This window comes from Cotesia glomerata, linkage group LG7 (genome assembly GCF_020080835.1).
Source record: "Cotesia glomerata isolate CgM1 linkage group LG7, MPM_Cglom_v2.3, whole genome shotgun sequence".
In the NCBI taxonomy this organism is placed as follows: Eukaryota; Metazoa; Arthropoda; class Insecta; order Hymenoptera; family Braconidae; genus Cotesia; species Cotesia glomerata.
Window position 1 is genome coordinate 20,342,361 of NC_058164.1, and position 25,248 is coordinate 20,367,608.

General features: G+C 30.9%; 2 protein-coding genes across 4 annotated transcripts; one reads left to right on the forward strand and one right to left on the reverse strand.

Annotated features, from left to right (window-relative positions):
• Positions 1–181: 181 nt before the first annotated feature.
• On the forward strand, positions 182–7,141 carry LOC123269154 (mitogen-activated protein kinase kinase kinase 7-like). The gene is made up of 8 exons (XM_044734727.1): positions 182–644; positions 791–1,016; positions 1,095–1,212; positions 2,328–2,657; positions 2,755–3,157; positions 3,238–3,328; positions 5,509–5,759; positions 6,838–7,141. Exons 1-8 carry the CDS (start codon positions 396–398, stop codon positions 7,006–7,008), a joined length of 1,839 nt encoding a protein of 612 aa, XP_044590662.1. The 5' UTR covers positions 182–395; the 3' UTR covers positions 7,009–7,141.
• LOC123269141 (ATP-binding cassette sub-family B member 6) lies at positions 7,137–25,221 on the reverse strand. 3 transcript variants are annotated; one of them, XM_044734708.1, is made up of 11 exons: positions 24,964–25,221; positions 20,985–21,413; positions 20,046–20,245; positions 19,794–19,953; positions 13,181–13,392; positions 12,951–13,097; positions 12,652–12,875; positions 12,284–12,564; positions 12,099–12,199; positions 8,799–9,300; positions 7,137–7,613 (listed from the first exon to the last, which is right to left on the reverse strand). In XM_044734708.1, the coding sequence occupies exons 2-11, from the start codon at positions 21,309–21,311 to the stop codon at positions 7,185–7,187; spliced, it is 2,583 nt and encodes an 860-aa protein (XP_044590643.1). In that variant the 5' UTR covers positions 21,312–21,413; positions 24,964–25,221; the 3' UTR covers positions 7,137–7,184. The 3 variants fall into 3 exon arrangements, with proteins under 3 accessions (XP_044590643.1, XP_044590647.1, XP_044590644.1); XM_044734712.1 differs by having other exon boundaries at positions 20,985–21,409; positions 24,964–24,985; XM_044734709.1 differs by lacking the exon at positions 24,964–25,221 and adding an exon at positions 21,496–21,719.
• Between the last annotated feature and the right edge of the window lie 27 nt (positions 25,222–25,248).

Below are 25,248 nucleotides of genomic sequence, written 5' to 3' on the forward strand. Positions count from 1 at the left end.
ATTATGTTAAGAAAAAAATAAACTTGTTAAAATAATTAAAACACTTATAAGTAATTAAATAAACAAATAATAAAAAAAAAATGAAAAACAAAGTACCTGTAACAATTGACTTGAAAACTACATATAACAATAATTTCTCTTAAATTAATTACTACAGTAAATAAATTAATAACTTTCAATAATTAAATAATAAAGTAATTAACAAATTCCATTATCATTAAAAAAAATAAAAAATTAAATTTTCAATAATTTTATAAATCTTCATATAATATTCAATCACTTGCTAAACATGAAACGCGTCATGAGGTTGATTTAACGTCAAGCAGTGTGTGAAATGTCATGTGAATAATATGTAAAAAACTAATTTAACTGCTAAGTGTGAATTTTTGTGTGAAATGTCGAAAAAAACAAAACAAGAAAGTCAGCAATTGGATTTAATAGATTTTGGTGATAAAAAACTTGATTTCAACACATCCGAACCCACAAAAACAAAAACAATTGAATCAACATCATTGTCCTCATCATCATCAGAATCATCACAATTATCAACAAAATCTCCAAGTTTACCTCCCAAATTGTTGAAACAAAAGTCACTTCAACAATTTGTTGAAGAAATTGATTACAATGAAATTGAAACAGAAGAGGTTAGCTTGCTTTATCAATGTTGTTATTATTACTACTATTTTTATTATTGTTATTCATGCTATAATTATTTATTTACATTTTTTACAATTTTTTATATTTTATAAGACTTATTTCAAGAATTGATAAAATGACAACTTTTTGTTAGGTGGTGGGAAAAGGATCTTTTGGAGTTGTATGGAAAGGCAAGTGGCGTGGACGTTACGTAGCAATAAAACATATCAACACTGAAGGTGAAAGAAGAGCATTTGCTGTTGAAGTAAGACAACTGTCACGAGTATCGCATCCTAATATCGTACGACTTTATGGTGCGTGTACTAAAGATCCTGTTTGTTTGGTGATGGAGTATGCTGAAGGTGGATCTCTATACAATGGTATGACTTACATCTTATCAATATGAATTAATAATATTGTTATTGTTGCTTAGTTTTATTGATGAAATTATTTTGCAGTGCTACATTGTGAACCAAAACCAAGATATACAGCAAGCCATGCCATAAGTTGGGCTCTGCAATGTGCTCAGGGTGTTGCTTATTTGCATAATATGAAACCAAAGCCTTTAATTCACAGGTATTAATTGACTAAGATTATCTTATCATTCGCGAGAAATTTAGTTAATAATTTACGCTTAAAAAATGAAGAAAAATAACGTGAACGATTATAAATATCATCACCAATGAAAAATCACTGGATATCTAGATACAACAGGAAAATGGATTTATGATAGTTATTTAATCGGGAATATAGTTTAAATTTGATCGATTAAGAGACTTTTAAACTGACAAATCTTTTTAATTGATACTCATGAAATTCTTTGATTGAAACTTTTTTTTTAACCAATTTAATAACTTATATTTGAATGATGGAAACTACACAGAAGAAACAAACTTCTTGCGCCAAGAAAATTTTAAGGAAGACAAAAGTTATTTTGGAGCAAGAAGAAATTTTCTTGGCTCAAGAAACTTTGACTTCATTCAAGAAATTTTCAATCTTCCTTAATATTTTCTTGAGCCAAGAAAATTTACACTCCAGTCAATAATTTTTTTTTTTTCAGTGTATTTATTTTGTCATTAAAACAACATTCCTTTCGTATAAGAATACCAAGGTGACCGGGCTCTATATCTGCGGACAAAATATCCCCGACAAAATATCCTTAAGACAAAAAATCCGTGGACAAAATATTCTCAAGTTCAATAATATTTTTAATATTAAAAATGTGTTAAATTGACCCTCAATTATTTATTAAAAATCTGTTAATGTCGAAAAAAACACACCCCAAAAACCATGTCAAAAGGGCGCACACGATTATCCGCGTTTGTGTTGGTCTAATATCGAATAAACACACACAAAAACCATGTTAATTTTGTCCACGGATATAGAGTCATAGAACCAATACCAAAGTGTATTTTAAGTATTCACTAATAGGGAGTAAAGCAACATTTAACAAATTATACGTTATCGCAAAATTATTGATGGAAAATCATTTGAGACAATTGGTAATTTAAAATTATGAAATGAAGTAATACAAGAGTAATATAAATTAGTTGATTTTATACATTTTATTGTTTTTGATAACGTTGTTCCTGATAATGATTGTCTTTCTAAGTATAGAGTGAAAAAAAAATTTCAGTCTTTTAAGTATTACTAATATTTTTTTACAACTAATCTGAACCTTTAATTTTCAGAGATTTGAAACCACCGAATTTATTATTAATTCTTGGTGGAAGAACGTTAAAAATCTGCGACTTTGGTACAGCTTGTGACTTGAACAGTTACATGACAAATAACAAAGGTTCTGCAGCATGGATGGCACCAGAAGTATTTGAAGGCTCGCGTTACACTGAAAAATGTGATATATTCAGTTGGGGAGTAATATTGTGGGAAATATTGGCCCGTCGAAAACCATTCGATGACATTGGTGGGTCTGCGTATCGCATTATGTGGGCAGTGCATGTTGGACAACGACCGCCTCTCATTGAAGGTTGTCCCAAACCAATTGAAGACTTGATAACTCGGTAATTTTTTAAACTTTCAATGAAATTTTAAAACGAGCTTTTCATGAATTTTTAATAAAATATACAACACAAAGTAAATAATGATAAATACTTATAGATGTTGGAGTAAGCGCCCTGAAGAACGGCCGTCAATGGACGAAATCGTTCGTGTAATGACTTGTCTAGCTTCATTTGTCAGCGGACATCTAGAACCAGTTGAATACAGCATGTCTGAAGACTATGACGAAAATTATGACGATAACGATGATGAAATCAATCAAGACACTATTGATGTTTCCTGGGATATGTCTTCTAGTCAAATTAATGGTTATCCAGTGAACGGTATTAACAATGATAAAATTGATTTATTAAATCAACCGCAACAATTAAAAACAATACAAAATAGTCAAGAATTTAGAGATTCTAATGTTAATCACAACTTTCCACAAATGATACCAACAAGTAATAATAATAGAGATTCTAATAATCGGTTTCAACCACTTCACGTTGAATGTGATCCTGTAAGTTTTTTTAAATGAAATATTTTTTCATGTTTTAGTAGTTTTTTTTTTTCTTTTAATTTCATAATTATTTTTTTAAGAATGCTTGGGATTTAGCTACGGGTACAGATTCGTCATGGGAACTTCAAAATACAGCTGGTTTTGATAGAATGGGTCCCAAAAAACATAATCGTAAGTAATTTTTAATGTTAATTTAGAAATGCGAAATTCCACTGATTTTATTTTCTTTTTATCATATAAATTATGTCAAATATAGTCCTTCAATTTTTTAACAAAATTTTTAAATTGAATTAACAGACTTGAAAAGACAAAAAAATTCAATTTGAAATTGACAGTTTTAATTTACCTAATGTGTGTTTGACGATAAAAATTATATGTACGTCAAGGATTAACTATGCTACTCTTAATTTTTTAATTCGCAGAGAATAAAACAATCATAATTAGCGTCTAATAACTTTTGACTGTAGAGTTTGGGTTATTTATACTTTTTCGACAAGTTCCGATTGGTTCATCATCATCATTAATGTAATTTATGAAATCAAAGGATAAAAATATCATTTTTAATAATGTAACTATAAATTTAATTGACATTCATTTTTCTTCAGACAACAAAATTATAAATTTAAAAAACTAGTTGCAAATACAATAAGACTGCCATTAGATTCGCATAAAAAACTTTCTAATGAACTTTGATATTTATATTGAAATAAATATCTTCAGGTTCACACTCGATCTATTTCAATATTATGTACTCAATTATTTTATTTCAAAATAATTTACCAGCTAAATTTTAATTAGTATTTTATGTAATAGGAGAAACAATCTGATAGAGTTAAAAAATGTCCAACTATATGTGAGAAAATATTTTGCGTAGACAACGAGCGACAAATACTGGAAGCTTAAAATATTTAATAAATCAAGCAATTATTTTTTAAAAGTCACATCATAAAGTGCGTAATTGAAAATTTCTTCTAAATTAACAGATCAAAAAATTTTGATAAAATTTTACTCTTTTTTTATACATCTGAAACTATTCAATTTTCCTTCGATGGCATTAAATTACTGGAATTTTCAGCATAAATATTTTCAATAACTTGATGGGTCAAATTATCTTTTGTAAATGCTCAATTTTCAAAGAATTATAGACCAAAAGCGCTTCGGAAAATTTGTTTTTAATAATTAGTAAAATAAAAAGAAAACTATCGGATATTCATAAAGAAATCATTTCATATGCATGTATTTCCATTAATGGAAATGCATATATATACTCTTTTACATTGTCAAAATGTCTGAGGGATCAACGAAGATATTTAAAGATGTTTAAAGGCATTACTGTGTAAGACATTGGAATCGGGTAGTATACATTATAAGTTGACGTAATTGCTTGGCTCCCTCTCTTTTATTTTAGCACATAGAGTACACACGGACACACTAAATTATTTTCAGCATGAAATAGCACTTAAGAGTGCTGACTCACACGTTTAATAGCAGAGACCCTGCTGCTAATACTGATATAACTTATCCTAGCTAAACTCTTTACGATCTAATTCTATACAACAATCAATTCATTTTATTGTTTTCGCTAAAATTTTTCGATCAATAAATAGTCAATTGAAAATTTTTATACTCTGAATTGCTGTTCAAAATTGAGAACTATAATTTTTTATTTATTTTTATTTTCAATTAGAATAATAATAAAAATTTTTATTTAATTACAGTTGGTAGAAAATGTGAAATTAAAATTTTTTGAATCGCTAATTGTTAGTTATTAATTTAGAAAACCTTAATTGTAAGATGATTAAAGAAGATAAAAAAGAGTTAAAAGCGAGAGAGAGAGAGAGAGAGAGCGAGAGAGGAAGAGTGAGAAATTTGGTCCAAGACAGCAGGTGTAGCTGAGTCAGCTTCCCCGTTATAGCTGTAGGTTTGTTGTGTTTAGTTTGCGAGAGATTAAACTATCGTACCAGTGTACCAGCTAAATAGAGAGAGACCAGTTACTCGAGTTAATCTTCTATTCAGCGTAATATAACTCTGTAATTCAATAATTTCATTGTTAATTATCTGAAATAAACTTTTGCTAGATGTTGGTATTAAAATAAAAAAAAAATTAATGATGAAAAAAATAGTGGTTGCAGTAGAAAAAAAATAAATATCAAATGATGTTGATTGATAATTACAATTACAAAAAAAATCATTTGAAAAATGTCTTCTAATTTAAATAAAGTCAGTTATTCTAGAGTTGACACTGAATATTTAAAGCATTGTTGGTTTCTTTTACGTTAGTATTGAATTATTATTCTAAACTTATTGAATAAAATTTTTAAACTAAATGTTTTTTTTTGTTATCACAATAGGAAGTAACAACAATGACAATTTGGATGATATTTGCGGACTATTGGAAGCTGATTTACGTCCACTTACACCAGACAATACATGTCAATTATCAAGGACTATATTTGAAGAACACAAACAGCTAGCACAGGATTATCTTAAAGTACAAACAGAAATTGCGCTTGTTAGTCAGTACAAAAGTGAAATGATGAAAAATTTTAATAGTGAAGGTATTAGAAGGCAACAAGAACTTCGGAAGCTTGAAGACGAAAAGGTTTTTATTACTTTTTAAAATATATTTTTAGTTTTTTAGATTTAAATTAAAAAATTTTAGTATTGTGTTGTATGGTGGGTTCGGTTTTTTATGGCAAATTTGTGTATTAAAGTCATTACTTTTTGGGTTTTTAAGTTAAATTTTTTTTTAATAAAATAAATTTTATAGGTAATAAAAATCATGTTTATTTATCTCATTATATCTTCAATGAGATTTTAATACGAAAAATATTGTGAACAAAAATTTTAAAGATTAAAAATAAAAAATTAATGACTAATGTAAACATTAAAAATTTATTAAGAACAAAGCCATATAAAATATTAAAATTTTTATTTAAATTGATAATAAAAATTCAAGTTTTTCAAAACATAAATTCTTATAAAAAAAGAATTAAAAATTTTGTCAACAAAAAAATCACATTTTTTTTTTGTATGATTTAATCTTAAACAAAAAGTTTGTGAAAAATCAAAATTTTAAACAATAAAATTATTAACTAAATTTCTAAATATATCTTGTTAAAAACATTAATTCAAAATAATTATACATCAGTTAGAATAGTATATTACACATCTAGGGCAGGAAAGTAAGAAATGTCGCAGATCACATGTAATTGTTGGCTGAGGTCAACAAATATGTGATCTGAGGCTTTTTTATTTACTTCCCATGGTGTGTAAGGTAAAAGATCTAATTATTGACACTGGCCTAGTTGTTTGGCAATTGAAATTTTATTCTAATTAAAAAAATAAAATTTTCTCAAAAAATCAAGTATCTTAAAATTTATAATTCAAAAATTATATTTGTCAATTTATTAGAGTTGATTTGTTTTTTTTTTTTTTTAATTAAAATAAAATTGCCAGTATCAATAACTGGATCTTTTACCTTATACTATTTATTTTTTTTTTTGTCAAATTCTTATTATATATATGGTCATTTTATTTGTCGATTATTTTTCCAGGGTTACTTTATCGGTGCATAACTTGTAAAATTACTTAGAAATCAAATAACGAATTATAAATTTATATCAAAACCTTAACCTATTTTAGTGTTAATAAAAATATTAACTTTTATTATATCTTAGGAGGCGTTAATAAAGCTTCACGACAACCTGAGAAGACAAGTAGACATGATAAAGGGTATAAGAAGACCTACAACACTAGTAAATTCATCCAATACAATGAATACCATAATGGCTGGTGAAGATGGATGGGTCTGTGTGTCATCGCGACAAGAGCCATCAAGGATATCTTGAACGTTGACTGATTAATTAATTAACTACTCACTGTACTTATAAATACTTTAAATCACCTTCGTATTTTATTTACTTAGGAATAAATACCTAATATTTTTCCATACCATCAAAAATAAAATATGAACAAGTCTCAGTAATAATTATTTATTTAAAAACGAATCTTTTCAATGAAATTTTCAAAAATGAATAGGGGGATGTCCTGGAGGCAATGGTTTTGAATTACTTTCACTACTTTTATTATTTTCCTTACTGGTGTCTTCTGATGGCGCTTCTTGGTCATTTTGTAACTGTGCATGCCACATATCCCGATAAACACCACCATAAGAGATTAATTCCTCGTGTTTGCCACGTTCAACTATTTCCCCATCTTTCAAAACTAGTATTTCATCGGCGTTTATTATCGTCGACAGTCTATGGGCTATTATAATTGTCGTCCGATTATTACATACACGATTTAGAGCTGCTTGAATATTTCTTTCAGTTTGAGTGTCAAGTGCACTTGTTGCTTCGTCTAATAAAACTATTTTTGGAGCTTTTAACATTGTACGCGCTATGGCTACACGCTGTTTTTCACCGCCACTTAGTCTTAATCCTCTTTCTCCAACCTAGAAATTGATTTTAATAATTAAAAATTTTTTTACTGAAGTGGTGATTTAAAAATTTTCGAATATTTAAGACCTCCATTAAAAAAAATTTATACCAAGAATAGAAAAAAAAGTTTACAAATATATTTTTAATATCCAACTTTTTGGCTGATTTTCGTATAATTTTACGTACTTCAACTATAATTAAAACAATTAGAAATATACAAAAAATGCATGTATGATGACATAATAATAATTTATTAAAAGTACATCTTGAACTCTGCACAAAATATAAGTATAAAAAAATAAATTTAAAATTTTTCAAAAAATATAAGTATAAAGATATATTTTTTATGAAGTTTAATATATATTTTTCTGTACTTATGTATCCCTTATATATTTTTAATATATAAGTTTATAATTAAAATGCATAAAATTTATACGAAAATCGACCGAAAGTTGGATATTAAAAATGTGGTTTTAAATAAGTTTGATGTGTTTATGACGCATATTTTTCCCATTTAAAAATATTTTTTTAATAAGGTAAAAGCCCCAATAGATGATCATATACTGGTACATAATTATCTATTGCGGCTTTTACCTTATATATCTTTTCCATGGAGAGATATTTATCATGAAAAAATTTTGGTAAATATTTACAAGTGGGGCACACCATTTTAATTTTCATTTTTTTTGAACGAAATTTCTATTTGATTTTATTGATATATTTAAAAAAAAAATAAAATGAACAATTTAAAAAAAAAAAAAAAAAAGTTAATTATCACAATTGTTTTTAACAAATTTTCAAAAATTTGTAAATTTTTTAAAAATTGTGATAGTCAATTTTTTTTTTTTTAATTGTTCGTTTTTTGGAGTACTTTTTCAAAAAAAAAAAAAAAATATATCAAAAAAGATAAAATAGAAATTTTATCCAAAAGCATGAGAGCCAAAATTTTTTCCAACTTTTGAAGGCAAAAAAGCTATCAAATTCTTGTTTTTTTCTTTCACGACATTTTTTATCATAAATGCACCGTAAAAATAAACAAAATCAAAAAAAATTTGAAAATTTTAATTTTTCACCTAGATATGACCAAAAATAGGGTGGACCATTGTAAATAATTACCAAAACTTTTGTAAAATCTGATCTTTGGATTTTAGTATCAAATATTTAATTATCAAAAAAATAAAAAAAAAAAATATATTTACCTGTGTTTCATAAGCCTCGGGAAACGTTAAAATTTTCTCGTGAATATCTGCGTTTTTAGCTGCCGCAATAACATCAGCTTCTGGCGCGTCTATCGCACCGTACTGAATATTATATTTAATTGTATTATTGAATAAAACAGTGTCTTGAGGCACAACTCCGATGGCACTTCTTAGAGAATCTTGTTTCACCGTTTTGACATTTTGACCATCAATACAAATTGAACCTTGTTCCACGTCATAAAAGCGGAACAGTAGTCGCATAATTGTCGATTTACCAGCACCCGAAGGTCCAACAATGGCTACAGTTTTACCGGCTGGCACCGTAAATGTCACATTTTTCAGTATTGTTTTCTCACCAACGTATCCAAATGTTACGTTGTTGAATTCAACTTGTCCGCGTTTTACTATCAATGGTCCGGCACCAGGAGCATCTATTACTTCTTGGTCTTCACGTAATAGCTCAAACATATTTTCCATATCAACGAAATTCTTTTGTATCGCTCTGAAAAATTAAAAATTTTAATCATTGTTTATAATTTGCTTACAATATACCAATTGAATAAATACTAAAAGTAATAGACGTCTAACAATTTTTAGGATTTTGTTTGGCCAAGAAATTTTTATTAAAAATAATCCACATATAAAAATTTTAGGTAAATATTTACAAGTGGAGTCAACCATTTTAATTTTCATTTTTTTGAACGAAATTTCTAGTTGATTTTATTGATATATTTTTTTTTAATACATAAAAAAATGAATTGAAAAAAAAATAGTATTTTGTGTGACTAGGGATGAAACAAAACGATTTCAGACCAGAGCGAAGTTGCCTGCCCGAGCGAAGCGAGGGCTGGCATCACTCGGTCCGAAATCGTTTTGTTTCATCCCGCGTCACACATTATATTTTTCATATAGGGTAAATACCCCAATAGATGGACACCCCCCAATAGATGGACAGATATTACTTCTAGAAGCAATTACATTAGTTTTAAGAACAAAAATCTTAAGTCGTTATTTTTTTTTATGTCTACAAGTAGTTCTGAGAGCGAAAAGTAATTTTTTTTAACTTATTATTTAAAATAATAGTATAAAAAAATTATTTAAATTGGACGTCTCGAGGTTTTGCTTCGAAAGCGCCACCACTAGTAAGCATGTGACAGATAGCTGGTAGACGTTATTTGTTATTATTATTAAAAATAATAAAAAAAGTAAGATTTGTACATATGATTACGCCTATATTTTACTAACAAAGCTAGAAATATAATATTTTAATGATAAAATCGAAAAGAAATTATAGAATTTAGTGTCCATCTATTGGTGACACTTTTCTGACCTTTATCCAATAGATGGACATTGAGTTTTATGATGAATTTTCTTATTTTTTTTTTTTTAATTTTATTGTTGGATTAATGTGAGAATAAGAGTAAAGATTATAGCAAACAGACATGTACTGAAAATGAAAGTATTATTATGATTATTGAAGAAATTGAAGAGAAAAAAAAAAACGCTGAATAAAAAAGAAAGTTGAGAGAAGGAAATTTAAAAGCAAAAGAGAACAGACCTATTAAAAGGAAGAAGAAGACAACATAAAATGTTTTTAACGTTGTGTTTTATAAATTTATATTGATAATTTATTAATTATTAGTATTCTTTATATTAATATATTTTATACATTACTTTACATGAGAAAGCATTACGTGTTCAAAATTAATAAAATTACTTTATGATTTATTTTGAAAATTACCATCCGATTTATCACCTTTTCTCTTTAATTTTATCAAGCTTTATTTTTTAGTGTAAAAAATTAATAAATTAATTATTTCTGAAATAAATAATGAATCGAAAATATCGCTTGTAAGTAGTGTCCATCTATTGGTATTGACTGTCCATCTACTGGAGATTTTGTCCATCTACTGGGGTTTTGGACTTTTTCTTACATTTTTCTTTTTTATTAATTACTATATACAACGTTTTACGAAGTTTTACTTATTTTTTCCTACTTAATTATATATTTTTACATAAATATAATTTACTTTATCACAACTTATCTGTATATTACTATATTGTTTTTTTAATAGAACACGAGAATTTGCTTAACCGTCCATTTATTGGGGTATTTACCCTAAGTTGCATTAAAAATGCTAGTCTCAATGTCTGGAGCCAACCAGAACTAGATAGTTTCAGATGAATAGCGAAAATACCATTTTGTTATAAAACTTATAATAAAATAGAAAGTAATAGTTTATTTTTTATCAAACATTATTCGTAAATTGAATAGTTTTCTTTTGTCATTCTTATTTATGCTTAATAGAATTATAATCTGTCAGTACAGTTAACGGTTAGAATGACAATTATAAAAGTATAAAATAAACAAACAATTGATAGGATTGAAAATAAAGCTGCAACTTCATCTCGCGGGCAGAAAATCGTCATTTTCTGTCCACCGGGAAGAAATGATTGATTCCTGTCCGGCACAATCGCATTGGTCTGAAATTGTCTAGTTTCGGTTGGCTCAACAGGCATTGAAACTCGCATTTTCAATGCAGATTATATGAAAAAGTTGATTATCACAATTTTAACAAACTTCAAAAATTTTCAAAAAAATTTATAAATTTTTTAGAAAATTGTGATCTTCAACTTTTTTTTTAAATTTTCATTTTTTTATGTATTTTTCAAAAAAAATATATCAAAAAAAGATAAAATATAAATTTTATCTTCTGAAGGCAAAGCGATCGAAATCTTTATTTTTTTCTTTAAGAGCCGGTCCCTATGATTGCAGCTTTTCATTTCTCGTCTAAATAAAGAAGATTTTCGAAAAAAACGCTCAGCTACGTAATAGATTTTTAAATTATCTATTTTATAGCTGAGCGTTTTTTTCGAAATTCTCATTTGTTTAAGAGAAAAACATAAAACTGCAATTAGCTTTATCATCACGAGTGCAACAAGGATAGTACCGTTTCTCGCCGTGAGTGCGACGCGAGAAAAAGATGGGATCGGCACTTAACGACATTTTGTATCATAAATGCGCCGTAAAAACAAGCAGAATCAAAAAAAAATATTCTGAAAATGTCAATTTTTCACCTAGTTATGGCTCAAAATGGGGTTGACCCCACTTGAATATAATTACCAAATTTTAAAAAACTATCAATGTGAATTTTCTTAAACACTTTTTTTGCATCAATTAATGTTTTTAAACCTTTTTTCGTATTTTGATCATTTCATGATAAAATATTCAAGAAAAATAGCTAATTTTATTATAAATTAAATTTATTTTTATTGAATAATTAAAAAATGTATTATTACCTGTAGTATGTTCCAAACCAATTCAATGGAACATAAAGTTGAATAATGTAACCAGCGAACAATACATAGTCTCCTACAGTTAATGTTTTTTCATAAACAATCTAAAAAAAATAATTTTTAAAAAGATCTAACAAATATTTTATAATTATTATAGTTATAAAAATAAACAAGTAATTGTATCTAACCATGTGAAGACACAAAAGAGATCCAGCAAGTAACCCTCCGCACACGATAACATTCTGCAGAGTATTAAGCATATTCAAAGTTATCGATGACTTCCATTCTTCAATTTGAAATTTCAAAATAGCTTCTCTGTAACTATCAACTTCGTAACTTTCAGCACCATAATACTTGACAGTTTCGAAGTTCAGCAAGCTGTCGACGCTTCTTGCATTACGTGCATTATCCGCCAGATTCATTCGTCTCTGGAATTTTGTACGCCACTCGGTGATACCAATTGTTGCGACTATAAGAAATCATTTTAATTTATATTATGAATATAATAATATTTTTGCTGATTAATTGGTGAAAAAATGATTAAAAATATACTTACGTATGTATAAGAACATTGTAATAAAGACAATGAGTCCGAACCAGTGATTAAAAGCGGTAACGAAGAAAATAATAGCAACAATAATGTCAACTATGGTGGGAACAATAGAAAATAATATGTAATTTAGTAAATTGTTTATTGAATCTGTTCCACGATCCATTATACGTAATACTTCGCCAGTTTTGCGTCCGAGATGCCATCGAAGACTTAGACTGTGTAAATGTCTGAAAAATAAAATGAAGAACTTGAATATAAATGTGATGATTTTCTTTTTTTTTTAATTAGAGAATTAAATTTACCTGAACAATTCAACTTCAACTTCACGTGTTGTATACTGTTGTATTCTTATCCATAAAAATGATCGTAAATTGTTTAATACACCCATACCACCGGTACCACCGCCTTGTAAAAATTTAAAAAGGACATAAATAACAATTAAGTCCCACCTAAAATTTAAAAAATCTATTATATAAAAATAAATTATTAATTTCTTTAAAATTTATAGTTGATTTGAAATTGAAATAACTACCTATAATTGATGGAAGATAAATCTATAACACTGTCAACAATTTTTTTACTATATATTGGAACATATAGATTAATCACACGACCACCCGCTAACAATGAAAAACAAAATAATACTCGTAATTGCAGTAAAAAACTCTTTGGCCATAAAAATGGACTCAGTGTTTTTATTTTGTACCAAACATTCTTCCATGTTGATTGATTGTCGTCTGGACGCTATGAAAATAAAAATGTTAATATTAAATCTTACTAAAATTCTAAAATTTACACTTTTTTGTGAAAAGTGAAACAAATTTTTTTTTTTAATTGCATGGAAAAAACTTAGGTAAAATAAAATTGAATTCCAGTTAGCTAAAGTTGAAAAATTAAAACTTTTAATATGATTTATTGAAGCTTAAAAACTAGACAAAAATATAAATTTTTGAGGCAGATTCGTAGAACAAAATGTTTCTCAAATTTTATTATAAATATGAAAAAAAAAATTTAGAAAACGATTGACCCCAAAGGCCATCCCTGCAACTTCCCGCTAATTCCGTTAATACCTGGCCGCTTTTTTTGAGCTCTTCGAGCTAAAAAATACAATCTGTGTGTTGTTTTGAGCTCTCCGAGCTAAAAAAAAAACCATTTCTATGCTTTTGAGCTCTTTGAGTTCAAAAGTCTGATAGAAGTTTCAAAGAACACTATTTTTTGAATTTTCAAACCGCAATAACTTTTGAATGAATGAACCAATTTTTACGCGGTTGGCGGCATTCTACGCAGTTTTTAAAGCCTCATAAAAAATTTCTAAGTTTTAATTGGTCAAACTAGAAATTTCGGAGAAACTCCGAAAAAACACTTTTTTCGGTTTTCTTTCGTTCACGATATCTCTCGAACGAATCAACCGATTTTGACCGGATTGGCGGCGATCGACGTGGTTTTTTAAGGTTGAGAGCTGATTAGTTTTTGGAATTGAACTATTAAGCCGTTTAAAAGTTATTCCAAAAAAACCACATTTGAAAAAAATTTTTTTTCTATTTTTATTGAGATTTCTCCAAATTTCTCAAAATCTATCGGTCCGAATCAGTTCAAATTATCAGGGAATCTAAGTTTGGTGAAGATCTTTCGAATGGCACCAACCGCGATGAATTCGATTCAACCGTTCAAAAGTTATGAGAGGTTTACATACTTGCACACACACACACACACACACACACACACACACACACACACACATGGGTCAGAGGAGAAACTGCTACCAGGCGCGTCTCCCCGTAGCGGATGGGAGAACGCTCGCTGTACCTGGTACAGAGGGTAGGAGCCAAATAAAATACGTTCCCGTGGACAAAACTCCCCTTTAATGGGTTGGTCACACTAACTGACCTAACAAGACGATCGTTCCCTGCTGTGACCCACTGGGAGTGACCGGAACCTCGTGTCGTAGTTTCCGACGATGCAGGCCACGGCTGATGTGAGCTTGCTCTGCCGAGGTGTAAGTTGCAGCAGTGAATCAGGAGCCAGCCACTTCGGGCCTTGATCAGGAAGTACGCAGTGAGTGTTAGAGATCGGAATCTTCACCGCTCCGAGCGAGTCTAGTCCGTCCGTGTATTCCGGGACTGGCTAAGTGTCGGCTAGGCCTCAGGGAACTGGGGTAGGAGTACTATCTCCGAGGGTACACCCGTTCCTAGTTATGACAACCCGCTCCACTCCGTACGATGCGCTGGTGAATTTAAAAGTATGAGTAAAATTCAGGAAAACAACAATAGTGAAAACGGGCCTCATGCCCAACAAGCAGCGATTGAAGCAAGCGCTGAAATGAAGCGGTCGCAAGCGTTGGAACGCCTTGAAAAGCTGACCAGTGAGCTAAATGACCTCGTCCAACCTAAGGTCAATATCCACAAGGAGATTAAGACCAAGACGACCAGCGTAGCCAATGCCCTCCAGAGATTCAAGAAACTTGATGAAGAATGGCGTTTAACAGTACGACGCACTTCTCGCACTACACCGGAGAGAAGCATTCAAGCAACTGTCGTGAATGAAGAAGCAATGGACACTGGAGCCGAAGGTGACGGTGAATCAGTCGCGGAAGACAGAAGCAGAACTAGCAGCAAGTCAACTAAGAGAAAAGATCGATCTTCTCCCGACCCAACGATCAGCCAAGTTGTGAAGAAAAAGGACCTGAAACCAAGCCCTCCGAAAAACACGGCAGTGCAGAACGCCGAAAAAAAAGAGGTGACTGAATGGCAGAAGGTCCAATCCAAGAAGGAGAAGAAGGAGCAAGCGAGAGAGCGGTTACCAAAACAACCGGTGAACAAATCTCGGCCAGAGCCTAAGCGGAAAAAACCGCGCAAATGGATCAGACCTGACGCGCTAATCATCCGCCCAGCTGATAAGGCCAAGTATGCCGAGATACTACGTCGTATCAAACAAGACGTCCCAGAAGACCAGGTCCGCAATACGGTCGAAAAAATCCACAGGACCAATGCCGGAGACATGCTGATTACGCTATCGAGGGAGAGCACCGACAAAGGCCAAGCCTTACAGAAAACTATTGCGGGCATCCTTCAAGCAGAAGCCAAAGTGATCTGTAAAGGGCCACAGGAGACCATCGAGATCCGAGACATCGACGACACGACGACGAAGGAAGACATCCAGGTCGCCTTGAAAACAGAAGTCGGAGAAGCCTGTGAAATACCGCTAGAGGCAATAAAGATCCGTAAGGCCTTTAGAGGTACGCAGATGGCAACAGTCACACTACCAGCGACCACAGCGCGAAAATTACTGGACGGAAACGGCAAGATCCGAATTGGTTGGGTTAACTGTCGAATAAGAGCGACGACGAGACCGATCCAATGTTTTAAATGTTGGCACTTCGGGCACTTTGGATCACAGTGCAAAAATGAAATAAACAGGTCTAATCACTGCATCAAATGCGGTCAAGAAGGACACAAGATCGCTGAATGTAAAAATCCAGCTAAATGTGCAATTTGCGCGGAAAATCCAGAAGCAAAAGACCTCGCCCACTATGCCGGCACTAATAGGTGTCCGATATTCCAGGAGGCGCTTCAGAAGATAACAAACAAAAGAACATGAAGATATTGCAGCTCAACCTCAACCACTGTGAGGCCGCGCATGACCTGCTTGTTCAGACCACGCGCGAACTAGAGCTAGATTTAGTGCTAATTGCAGAACCATATAAACACCTTAGTACCCAACCATGGGAAACGGACAGCACCCTCAAAGCTGTCATCTGGTCCTGTGGCAAACTTCCTTTTCAGAGTGTCGTCAATAATAGAGAGGCTGGTTTTGTAGCTGCGTGTGTAGATGGGATCCGTTTCTACAGCTGTTATGCGCCGCCTAGTTTCTCTATGGAACAATTTTTAGAGTTTCTTGATCGATTAGTCGAAGATGCAAGCCAATATTTTCCCGTGGCAATAGCTGGAGACTTCAACTCTTGGGCGGTGGACTGGGGCAGCAAGCTCACTAATCCACGTGGAAAAGCACTACTGGAAGCAATGGCTACACTGGACGTAGTCCTCCTCAATACCGGCGATGCACCAACATACACCAAAGGAGAGGCAAGTTCAATTGTCGACCTAACGTTCGTCAGCAGTAGTCTATTGAAAGGGAGCTATTCCTGGGTGGTTATGAACACCTACACTGCCAGCGACCACAGTGCAATACTTTGGGAAGTATCGACTGGCCAGAATCCACGAAGAGCAACCAGACAGACCAACGCAGTTGGATGGAAAGTTAAATCTTTTGACCCAGATGTCTTTGTCGTGGCGTTAGACAACGACCCGATCACCACTTGCAGTGCTGAACAGAAGACGAAGGAACTAATGAGAAGAGTCTCCCAGGCCTGCGACGCCACTATGCCTCGAAAACAGGACATGAATCAACGACCGGCGGTCCACTGGTGGAACGACACCATCAGTACCCTTCGTAAAGAGTGTCTTAGAAGAAGAAGATTATCCCAGCGGGGCTATCGACGACCTAACTCTGCAGTGTTATTGACAGATTACAAAAAGGCCCGTCGAGAATTGAATAAAGCCATCAAAGAGAGTAAAAGACGCTGCTGGAAGGAGCTCGTAGAAGAGGTAGAGAAAGATCCATGGGGTAGGCCGTACAAGGTGGTCATGACCCACCTAAAATGCCAGCCAATGCCGTCACCCACATGCCCGCAGCTCCTAGAGAGGATTGTTTCCACGCTGTTCCCGAGGCAACGTAAGTTCGCCTATTCATCACCGCAGCTCAACCACGAAGACATTCCACCTGTCACAGAGGAGGAACTTATGGAGACATGTAAACGTGTAGGGAATAATAAGGCGCCTGGATTGGATGGAATCCCGAACATTGCATTAAAAACAGCTATTAAAGCAGCGCCAGCATTATTCTTAGAGACCTACGATTCGTGCATCAAAGAAGGGATCTTTCCTGGAAGATGGAAACAGCAAAGATTAGTACTACTTCCAAAGGGAAAAAGCCACCGGATGAGCCATCATCTTACCGCCCACTCTGTATGTTAGATACGGCGGGCAAGATACTAGAGCGTATAATTCATCAAAGGATAGAAGCTGTTGTTGATCCACTCTTATCAGACAACCAGTATGGATTCCGGAAAGGACGAGCAACCCTTGATGCAATCAACCTGGTCGTCAATACAGCCAAGGAGGCAATCGCCGGGAAGAGATGGAAAGGTGGTACGAAAAAGTATTGTTTGGTAGCTGCTTTGGACATCAAGAATGCTTTTAACTCCGCCAACTGGGACTGCATTATGCGAGCTCTCGAAGACAAAAAAGTACCAGAATACCTGCTTCGAATGGTAGCAAGCTACTTTTCGAATAGGGTCCTGAAGTATGACACGAAAAACGGTCCGAAGGAGTACGATATCACTGGAGGAGTACCACAAGGCTCAGTTCTTGGACCACTCCTGTGGAACATCATGTACGATGGACTCCTGAGAATCGCGTTGCCATCAGAGGTCAAGTTAGTTGCATATGCCGATGATGTAGCTGTAGTGATAGTCGCGAAACATCTGGAAGAGATAAATCTGGCCTTTGACATTACATTCGGCCGCATCAACCTATGGATGAATATGATGAATTTGGAGCTGGCCAAGCATAAAACTGAAGCAGTGCTTATCACTAGCAGGAAAGCAGTAGAAACAATCAAATTAGAAATCGGAGAACATGAAATTACATCACAACCATTCATCCGATACCTGGGAGTGATGCTCGATGCCCGACTGAACTTTAAACAACAAGTCGAACATGTGAGTACTAAAGCATCAGCAGTGGTAGCTAGTCTATCACGACTAATGCCGAACGTCGGAGGTCCAAAGCAGAGCAGAAGACTATTATTATCATCTGTGGTCACATCAGTGCTCACGTACGGAATATCCATTTGGGCTGACGCATTAGAATTACAAGAAGCATGGAGAAAGGCTGGACCAGTATACCGTCTGAGTGCCTTAAGAGTAGCTTGCGCCTTCCGAACAATATCTGAGGAAGCAGTGTGCGTCATTTCTGGAACTCTGCCCCTCAGAGTCCTAGCTGAAGAAAGACGAAACCTATACCAACGGAAAAGGTCAACCACACTTAGCCACGAAGAACTCAGAACAGAAGAACGATATCGCAGCATCGTACGATGGCAATTGCAGTGGGATGCCGCAGGAAAAGGTAGATGGACTTATCGTCTTATACCAAAGATCGACGTTTGGATGAACCGGAGCCACGGTCAAGTCAACTATTACCTGACGCAGTTGTTGTCAGGACATGGGTGCTTCCGAGAGTATCTACACCGCTTCAAGCACGGCAACTCTCCGGAGTGCCCGTCCTGCCCAGGAGTTGCTGAAGATGCAGAGCACGTTTTCTTTGTGTGCCCACGTTTTGACCCTCAGCGAGATGAGTTAGAGAATTGTTTGAACAAGAAAGTCCAACCAGAGACGTTAGTAGAAGCAATGTTGTCGAGTGAAGCTGCCTGGAACGCCACAAGCACTTTCGCCACAGAAGTTCTTACCGAACTGCGTTCCATTGAGAGAAAAAGATCCAAAGTCAGAATTTAGAAGGAAGGTAGAAACAACACCTTAGCCACAAGAAGGAAGAGCGGCAGCTAATTCCTCCCCCTGCGATGTAATGCCTACACGGCGGTTTCCATAGGGGATAAGAGGATAGAAGAAAAGAGGTTTAGGGTTTAGTGAGTATGGGCGCTAGTGTCGAGTATTTGCATGACACTGCGTCGAGTCTCACATATCCAGGCGAAACATCTATGCCTGGAATCCGTAAAAAGGATTCCCCCCTCCTGGAAAAACACACACACACACACACACACACACACACACACACACATACAGACATAGTGACACCCTCGCGGGAATAGTCAGGAAAGCTTGCTAGGATCTCAAAACGTTGAGATCTGATGAAAACTCGATTTTCGAAAAACGGGGCAAAACCAATAACTTCCCGATTTTTGAAAATTTTCAATTTTCTTAGCGGGAAGTTAAAAATTTTTTAAATGTTCATTAGAAAATTTTTTAATTAAAAAAATTTTTTTTACAGTGTATTTCTTTTTTGTCTTGTTTTGTATGGTCAATGTTAAAGAATAATATATTATAATGAATACTAATTAAAATAACTTACACTTTGATAATATCTTGAATTAACATTATTATCATTCAGTGTATTATAATCAAGCTCAGAACTACCAAATATTCCAGGCGCCCTTAATCCTAATGCGAAGATCATCAAATTGCTCACATATCTCAAGACAAATAATGACATTTCTATTTGATCACTCGGTCTGAAACAAACAATCCATCATTATCATTAATTTATAAGATAAATTTAATTTTTAAAGCTATATTAATCGGTAAAAATGAAATATAAGCTCACGTATTCAAATGGAACCACCATTCGGATTTACCAATATTGAAAAAAGATAAATTTTCACCAATAAATGCAAATGTCCAAAAACCTAGAAGTACTAAACCATGACCACGTGGTGGTACTGATGGCAACAATTTGTGCCGTTCTACCCTTAATATTAATACAGAGTACGGATAAATAATCATGGTTAGACATGTAGTTAATATCTGAAAAAATTTTTGAAAGATTAATTAAAATTTTTTATAAACACAAAATTTAATGATTATCTAATCTAGTAATTGATATTTTTGCTAAAATCTGATAATAATCAGTAACATTATTCAAATTTGATTAATCAGTAATATTAATTAAATTTGATTAAACGCATAAAAAGTTTTTTTGCGAGTAGGCCATGCGTGATAAAAATGAATTTTCTTCACAGAATCAATCAGTGATGAGCGTAAACTGTATTTAATTTTTTAATTTTTCTTATAAGTACTGTTACCATAGTAACGATTCCCATAGCAATCGTTATCATAGCAACAATAAATTAGCAAAACAATCGCGATTTTAATTTATCGTAATACTTGAAAATTTTACAAATATTAACAAAGAAATTTCGCCTAAAAAATAATTAAAATTCTTTTCCATTTTTTATTTAATTTTTTACTCTTTATCATGCATTTTATAATATTTATATTATCATTGTAGATAATTGATGAAGTTGGAAAATAAACCAACGAAGCGTCATACATTTTTTAAAATTTAACATCTATTCTCTGATTAAGAAATCTAATTTGAAATGATTGAAAACAATTTGAAATGATTCAAAATGATTTAACTTATAAATAGATAAACACTTCGCATGAATGGAATCATTTCAAATTAGATTTCTTAATCAGAAATATTCTTAAGTACAAGTTCCCGATTACCCTACTAAATAAATAATGAAAATTAATCACTTACCATGTAACCATAAACTTTTTTATCATCCAATATCGTAGCTTGTAGTATAATCCTAGTAAAACTAAGTACTGGTACAAGATATAAAAATAATTTTTGTAAATTATACAATTTACTTCGTGGTAATGAAGTATTTCGAGGAGTTCCATATTTCCAGTACATCCCTAATTGCAATGTACCAAATATTAACAAATATAATGAAATAACTGCAGTAGAAACGGTGTCCAGGAAGCATTTTGACATTCCATGAGTCACCCATATTTCATCAAATGTTACATTCGGTGGACAAAATGTCATTGATATATTATTATTGCTATCCATCGTATCCATTTTATAAACAGCTTTATTTATTTTTGTACTTTAGTAATTCTTTATCAAATGCCACTTTTATCAAGTATAGTTCGATAATGATTTTAGATATTCGCTATCTATCTAAAAAATAAATTAAAATAATCAAATATTGAGAGAACTATTGTGATTTGCATATCTTAAGTAATTCAAATAATTTTTTTACTTTTAGTTTTATCCAAATCAATGAAATATATCGATTTTATTGGAGTTTATAGGTAGGTTTAAAATTCACAACTTCTAAATTCGAGGCATCACGTGTTTTAGAAAAAAGATGGTTAGTTTTTATCGTTTAAAAAAATGCTGATCCGAAAAAAACCTGTTGGATGTTCGGAGAATAATATAATATGAAAGGTTCTAGTCTAGTTATAGGGCAAACCGGATTATTGTATAATTTTAACATAGAAAAAAATTATTTTCGGCTAAAATAAAAAAAAAGGTTTTAGCTAATTTAAGAATAAAATTTCTAAGCATTTCTATAAAATAGCTTGGTTAGAATAAGCCTTTACTTTCAGTAAAATAAGTTTATAGATACGACCTTGAAACGAGATAAGTCATGATCGAGCTGGATTATAAGTTTTTTATACGAAGCAAAATATTTAAATTATCAGCGTTTCGACTCGATATAGAGCTGATAATTTTCTTTTCTTCAAGGTTTTAATTTAAATTAACGAACTAATAAATCAATTTCAGTTAAAGTTCTTAAAAGATTTAATTTATTCATAGTTTTTATTTTATTCAACGATTTGAATTTCTATGGAGGAAAGTTTAATAATTTTATCACTGCCACGAAGAACTTGCTGCTCACTTACCACTAAATAAAAAAATTAATTAATTAGTCACTTGAATTTTTCCCTGATACTCTTTATAAATTTTATAAATCTTTATGTATATTACCGATTAGCGTCAGTATAAATATAAATGAATAGTTTATTTATTTATCTAGAAAAAATTTTTATTGACAAAAGCGTAGAAGTGGGGCTTCTATTTTCAGCCATAGAATATCTAAAAATTGCCATCTTTTTTATCAACTTTCCTCCACTTTTAGCGGAATAATGATTTTTGGATTTAAAAATCCAAAAATTATAATTTCGACTTTTAAAAAAAATTTATATGGTCAAAAGTCAAAATTTAAATTTGAAGACTCTTCAAATCCAGAAATCTGCTTGAAAATTTAGAAAAAAAAATTTTTGAATATTCTTACAGCTGGTAATGATAACAGGTTAAGTACCACTTCATTGTGATTGATATATTTGTATTAATCTTCATCGAATAAATTTTAAGATAAGAAATAATAGCCGTGAAAAATTATTATCGTAAGGAATTTTTGTGTACTTGATTGATTTCTATAGAAATATATATATTTAAAAAATTTTTGCTGATAAATTTTTTCGAATCGAAGTAGGCAGAACACTTATATATATTTAGCTAAAACTCTTTTTACACTTTTTGTAGTTATTCTTGTTTAGAATGAGTGTTCTCTTAAATATACTCTCAACAAAAGATTTATTTTTAATTTTCTAAGACGACGATCTTTTTATATAACTCAATTATTTGAAAAGTGTGTATTAACTTCAAACAATACATGTGAAGATGCCAAAAAAAAAGTAAAAAATAACAAACAAACAGTTTATTTTTATTGAACTGAAACAATTACTATTGTTAAACTTAATTACTTTACTATTTAAACAATTAAAAAAATTATGTAGGTATATAAAATAATAAATAGTTATTATTCTTTTCAATCTAAGTGATAAAATTAAACAATAAATCATATTAATATAAATATACGTGCTCAGTATTTATAACAAATAAATTTTATTTGGTTGTCATTTCAATATCGTACAATCATTTTAATCAACACGTGGGGCTTATATATATATAAGTTAATTTGATACTCATTCCATTGAAAAAATTGTTTGTAGTAGACAGAATAATCACCGAAAATTATTCAATAAAAAAGATAGACTATTTAACGGTTAACGATGGTATGCCGTTGTTGACATTAATTTAATCAGTAAGGCAGCTTAGTCATTGTTATTACAAGGCCCCATAATTATAATCTTATATCATTTTTCTCAAGAAAAAAAAAATTTACTAACATAAATATTTCAAGCCATAAAGATTTTTATAAAATTTAATTTTATTTTTATTTTCCTGTAAATTTCTTCTCAAAAAATATACTTATTGCAATAAATTATTTTTAATGGTACGAAAGAATTAAATAATGCTGATAAAAATATCGCTTCTGTTGAAACTTATTTTAGATTAAATATTGAGCTATTAATACATTGTTCCGTAATTGAGACATAGAATGTTTTTTTTTTCTTTTTTTATCAGATTGCTTATAACTAAATATGAAATTTTATAAATTACATGAATGAACTATCAAGTTACGTGGAAAAAGATTTTTTTTCAAAAAATAGTAATGGTTTAATAAGACCATTTTTTTTTCTAGAAATCAAAAATTATTTTTTTCTTTTTATAAATTAGAATTATAAGTTTTTTCAAAATTCAGATTTTTTATTCTAAACATTATATACATCATAAATATTTATCGAATTTCGAGTGATGAATATTTTTCAATTTTTAGTAATTACAAATGACCAAATTTTATGATACAAATTTATTAAAGAAACATCAAAACGTTTAAAAAATATTTCTTCGACTTTCAAACCCGAAAAAAAAAACCAAAAATTTTTCTAAAAAATACATAGGGTAATTTTTTTAGTTGCATGGAAAAAAAACGCGGGAACAGTTTATTGAATGTTTTTTTTTTTTAATTTGAAGGAACAAATTTATCAAGCTATTTAATTAATCACAAAATGTCTCATGATCTCTTTGAATTTCTTAACATCACAAAATAAAAATTTAATTTATTTTTAATTAGAGTAAATATATTCTTCAATATCAAATTATAAAAAGAAATATTTATTTTTCATGACAAATATTTAAAATAGTAATTTATATGTTTGTATGAAACATTAAATTACAAGAAATCAATTAACTCTTCAATAAATCTTCAAGATTTATTCTCTATTCCTTGTTCTAATCTGTACAAAAAAAAATATTCAATTCAGGTATTTAAACTACTTCAAAAAAATTAGACGGCTATCAATTACAAGACTCAAATTTTATCCATACATTCTAAACAAAAAAATTGAAAGTAAAAAAGAAAATCTCTACTTTCCAAAAATAATTATTTGTAATTTAAAAAATTAAAAAAAAAAATTTACAGTCCACTAATTACTGATTTAAAGAATTTTCGAGCAGTTAATGATTTTTTAATCTAAAAGTTTATCACTCAACTCCAAACTGAAATCGAATGAGTTGTCATAGAATTCAATTATTCAATTAGATTTATGGAACATCACTTTTGGATGAAGATATTTATGCAACAATTAAATACCAACTGCATCAACATTTTTTAAAAAACTTCCAATCACAAAAAATAAATTTTAAAAAATTTTAACCTCTAACGTTTCATGAAATCGTACAATTGTAATTTATTTTTTCAAAAATAATAAGTATTATTAATGGATATTGAGTAATAATTAGCAACAATTGAATTACGTTATTGGAATAATATTGATTGAATAAACAATTCATTTATTTGAATAAAATTTTTACTTACATGATATGAATTTTTACCTATTTATTTACTTCCGAAGACTTAATTATTGTTGCAAGTAAAATGAATAATAAAAAAGTACATCATAAATAACAAAATGTAAATAGTTGTTTTTTTATAATATTTATCTTTTGTGTAATATACTTTTTGGAGAGTCATTTACAATGCCATGTGATGTCACTGAATTATTACATTATGAATGAAAGAAAAATAAAATGAGCACAAAAAGTAACTACGTACACCACTGAAAAGTGAGAAGCGACAAATCGAAATTTGCTCTGCTGGCTT

Excerpts from the sequence above, each read along its gene's own strand:
- LOC123269154 (XM_044734727.1), top strand. The coding sequence starts at position 396 with ATGTCGAAAAAAACAAAACAAGAAAGTCAGCAATTGGATTTAATAGAT. Across the intron at positions 1,017-1,094 it reads AGGTGGATCTCTATACAATG|TGCTACATTGTGAACCAAAA; the intron begins GTATGACTTACA and ends ATTATTTTGCAG. Across the intron at positions 1,213-2,327 it reads CCAAAGCCTTTAATTCACAG|AGATTTGAAACCACCGAATT; the intron begins GTATTAATTGAC and ends TTTAATTTTCAG.
- LOC123269141 (XM_044734708.1), bottom strand. The coding sequence starts at position 21,311 with ATGGATACGATGGATAGCAATAATAATATATCAATGACATTTTGTCCA. Across the intron at positions 13,393-19,793 it reads ATTCAAGATATTATCAAAGT|CGTCCAGACGACAATCAATC; the intron begins GTAAGTTATTTT and ends TTATTTTCATAG. Across the intron at positions 12,876-12,950 it reads GTTGAAGTTGAATTGTTCAG|ACATTTACACAGTCTAAGTC; the intron begins GTAAATTTAATT and ends TTTATTTTTCAG.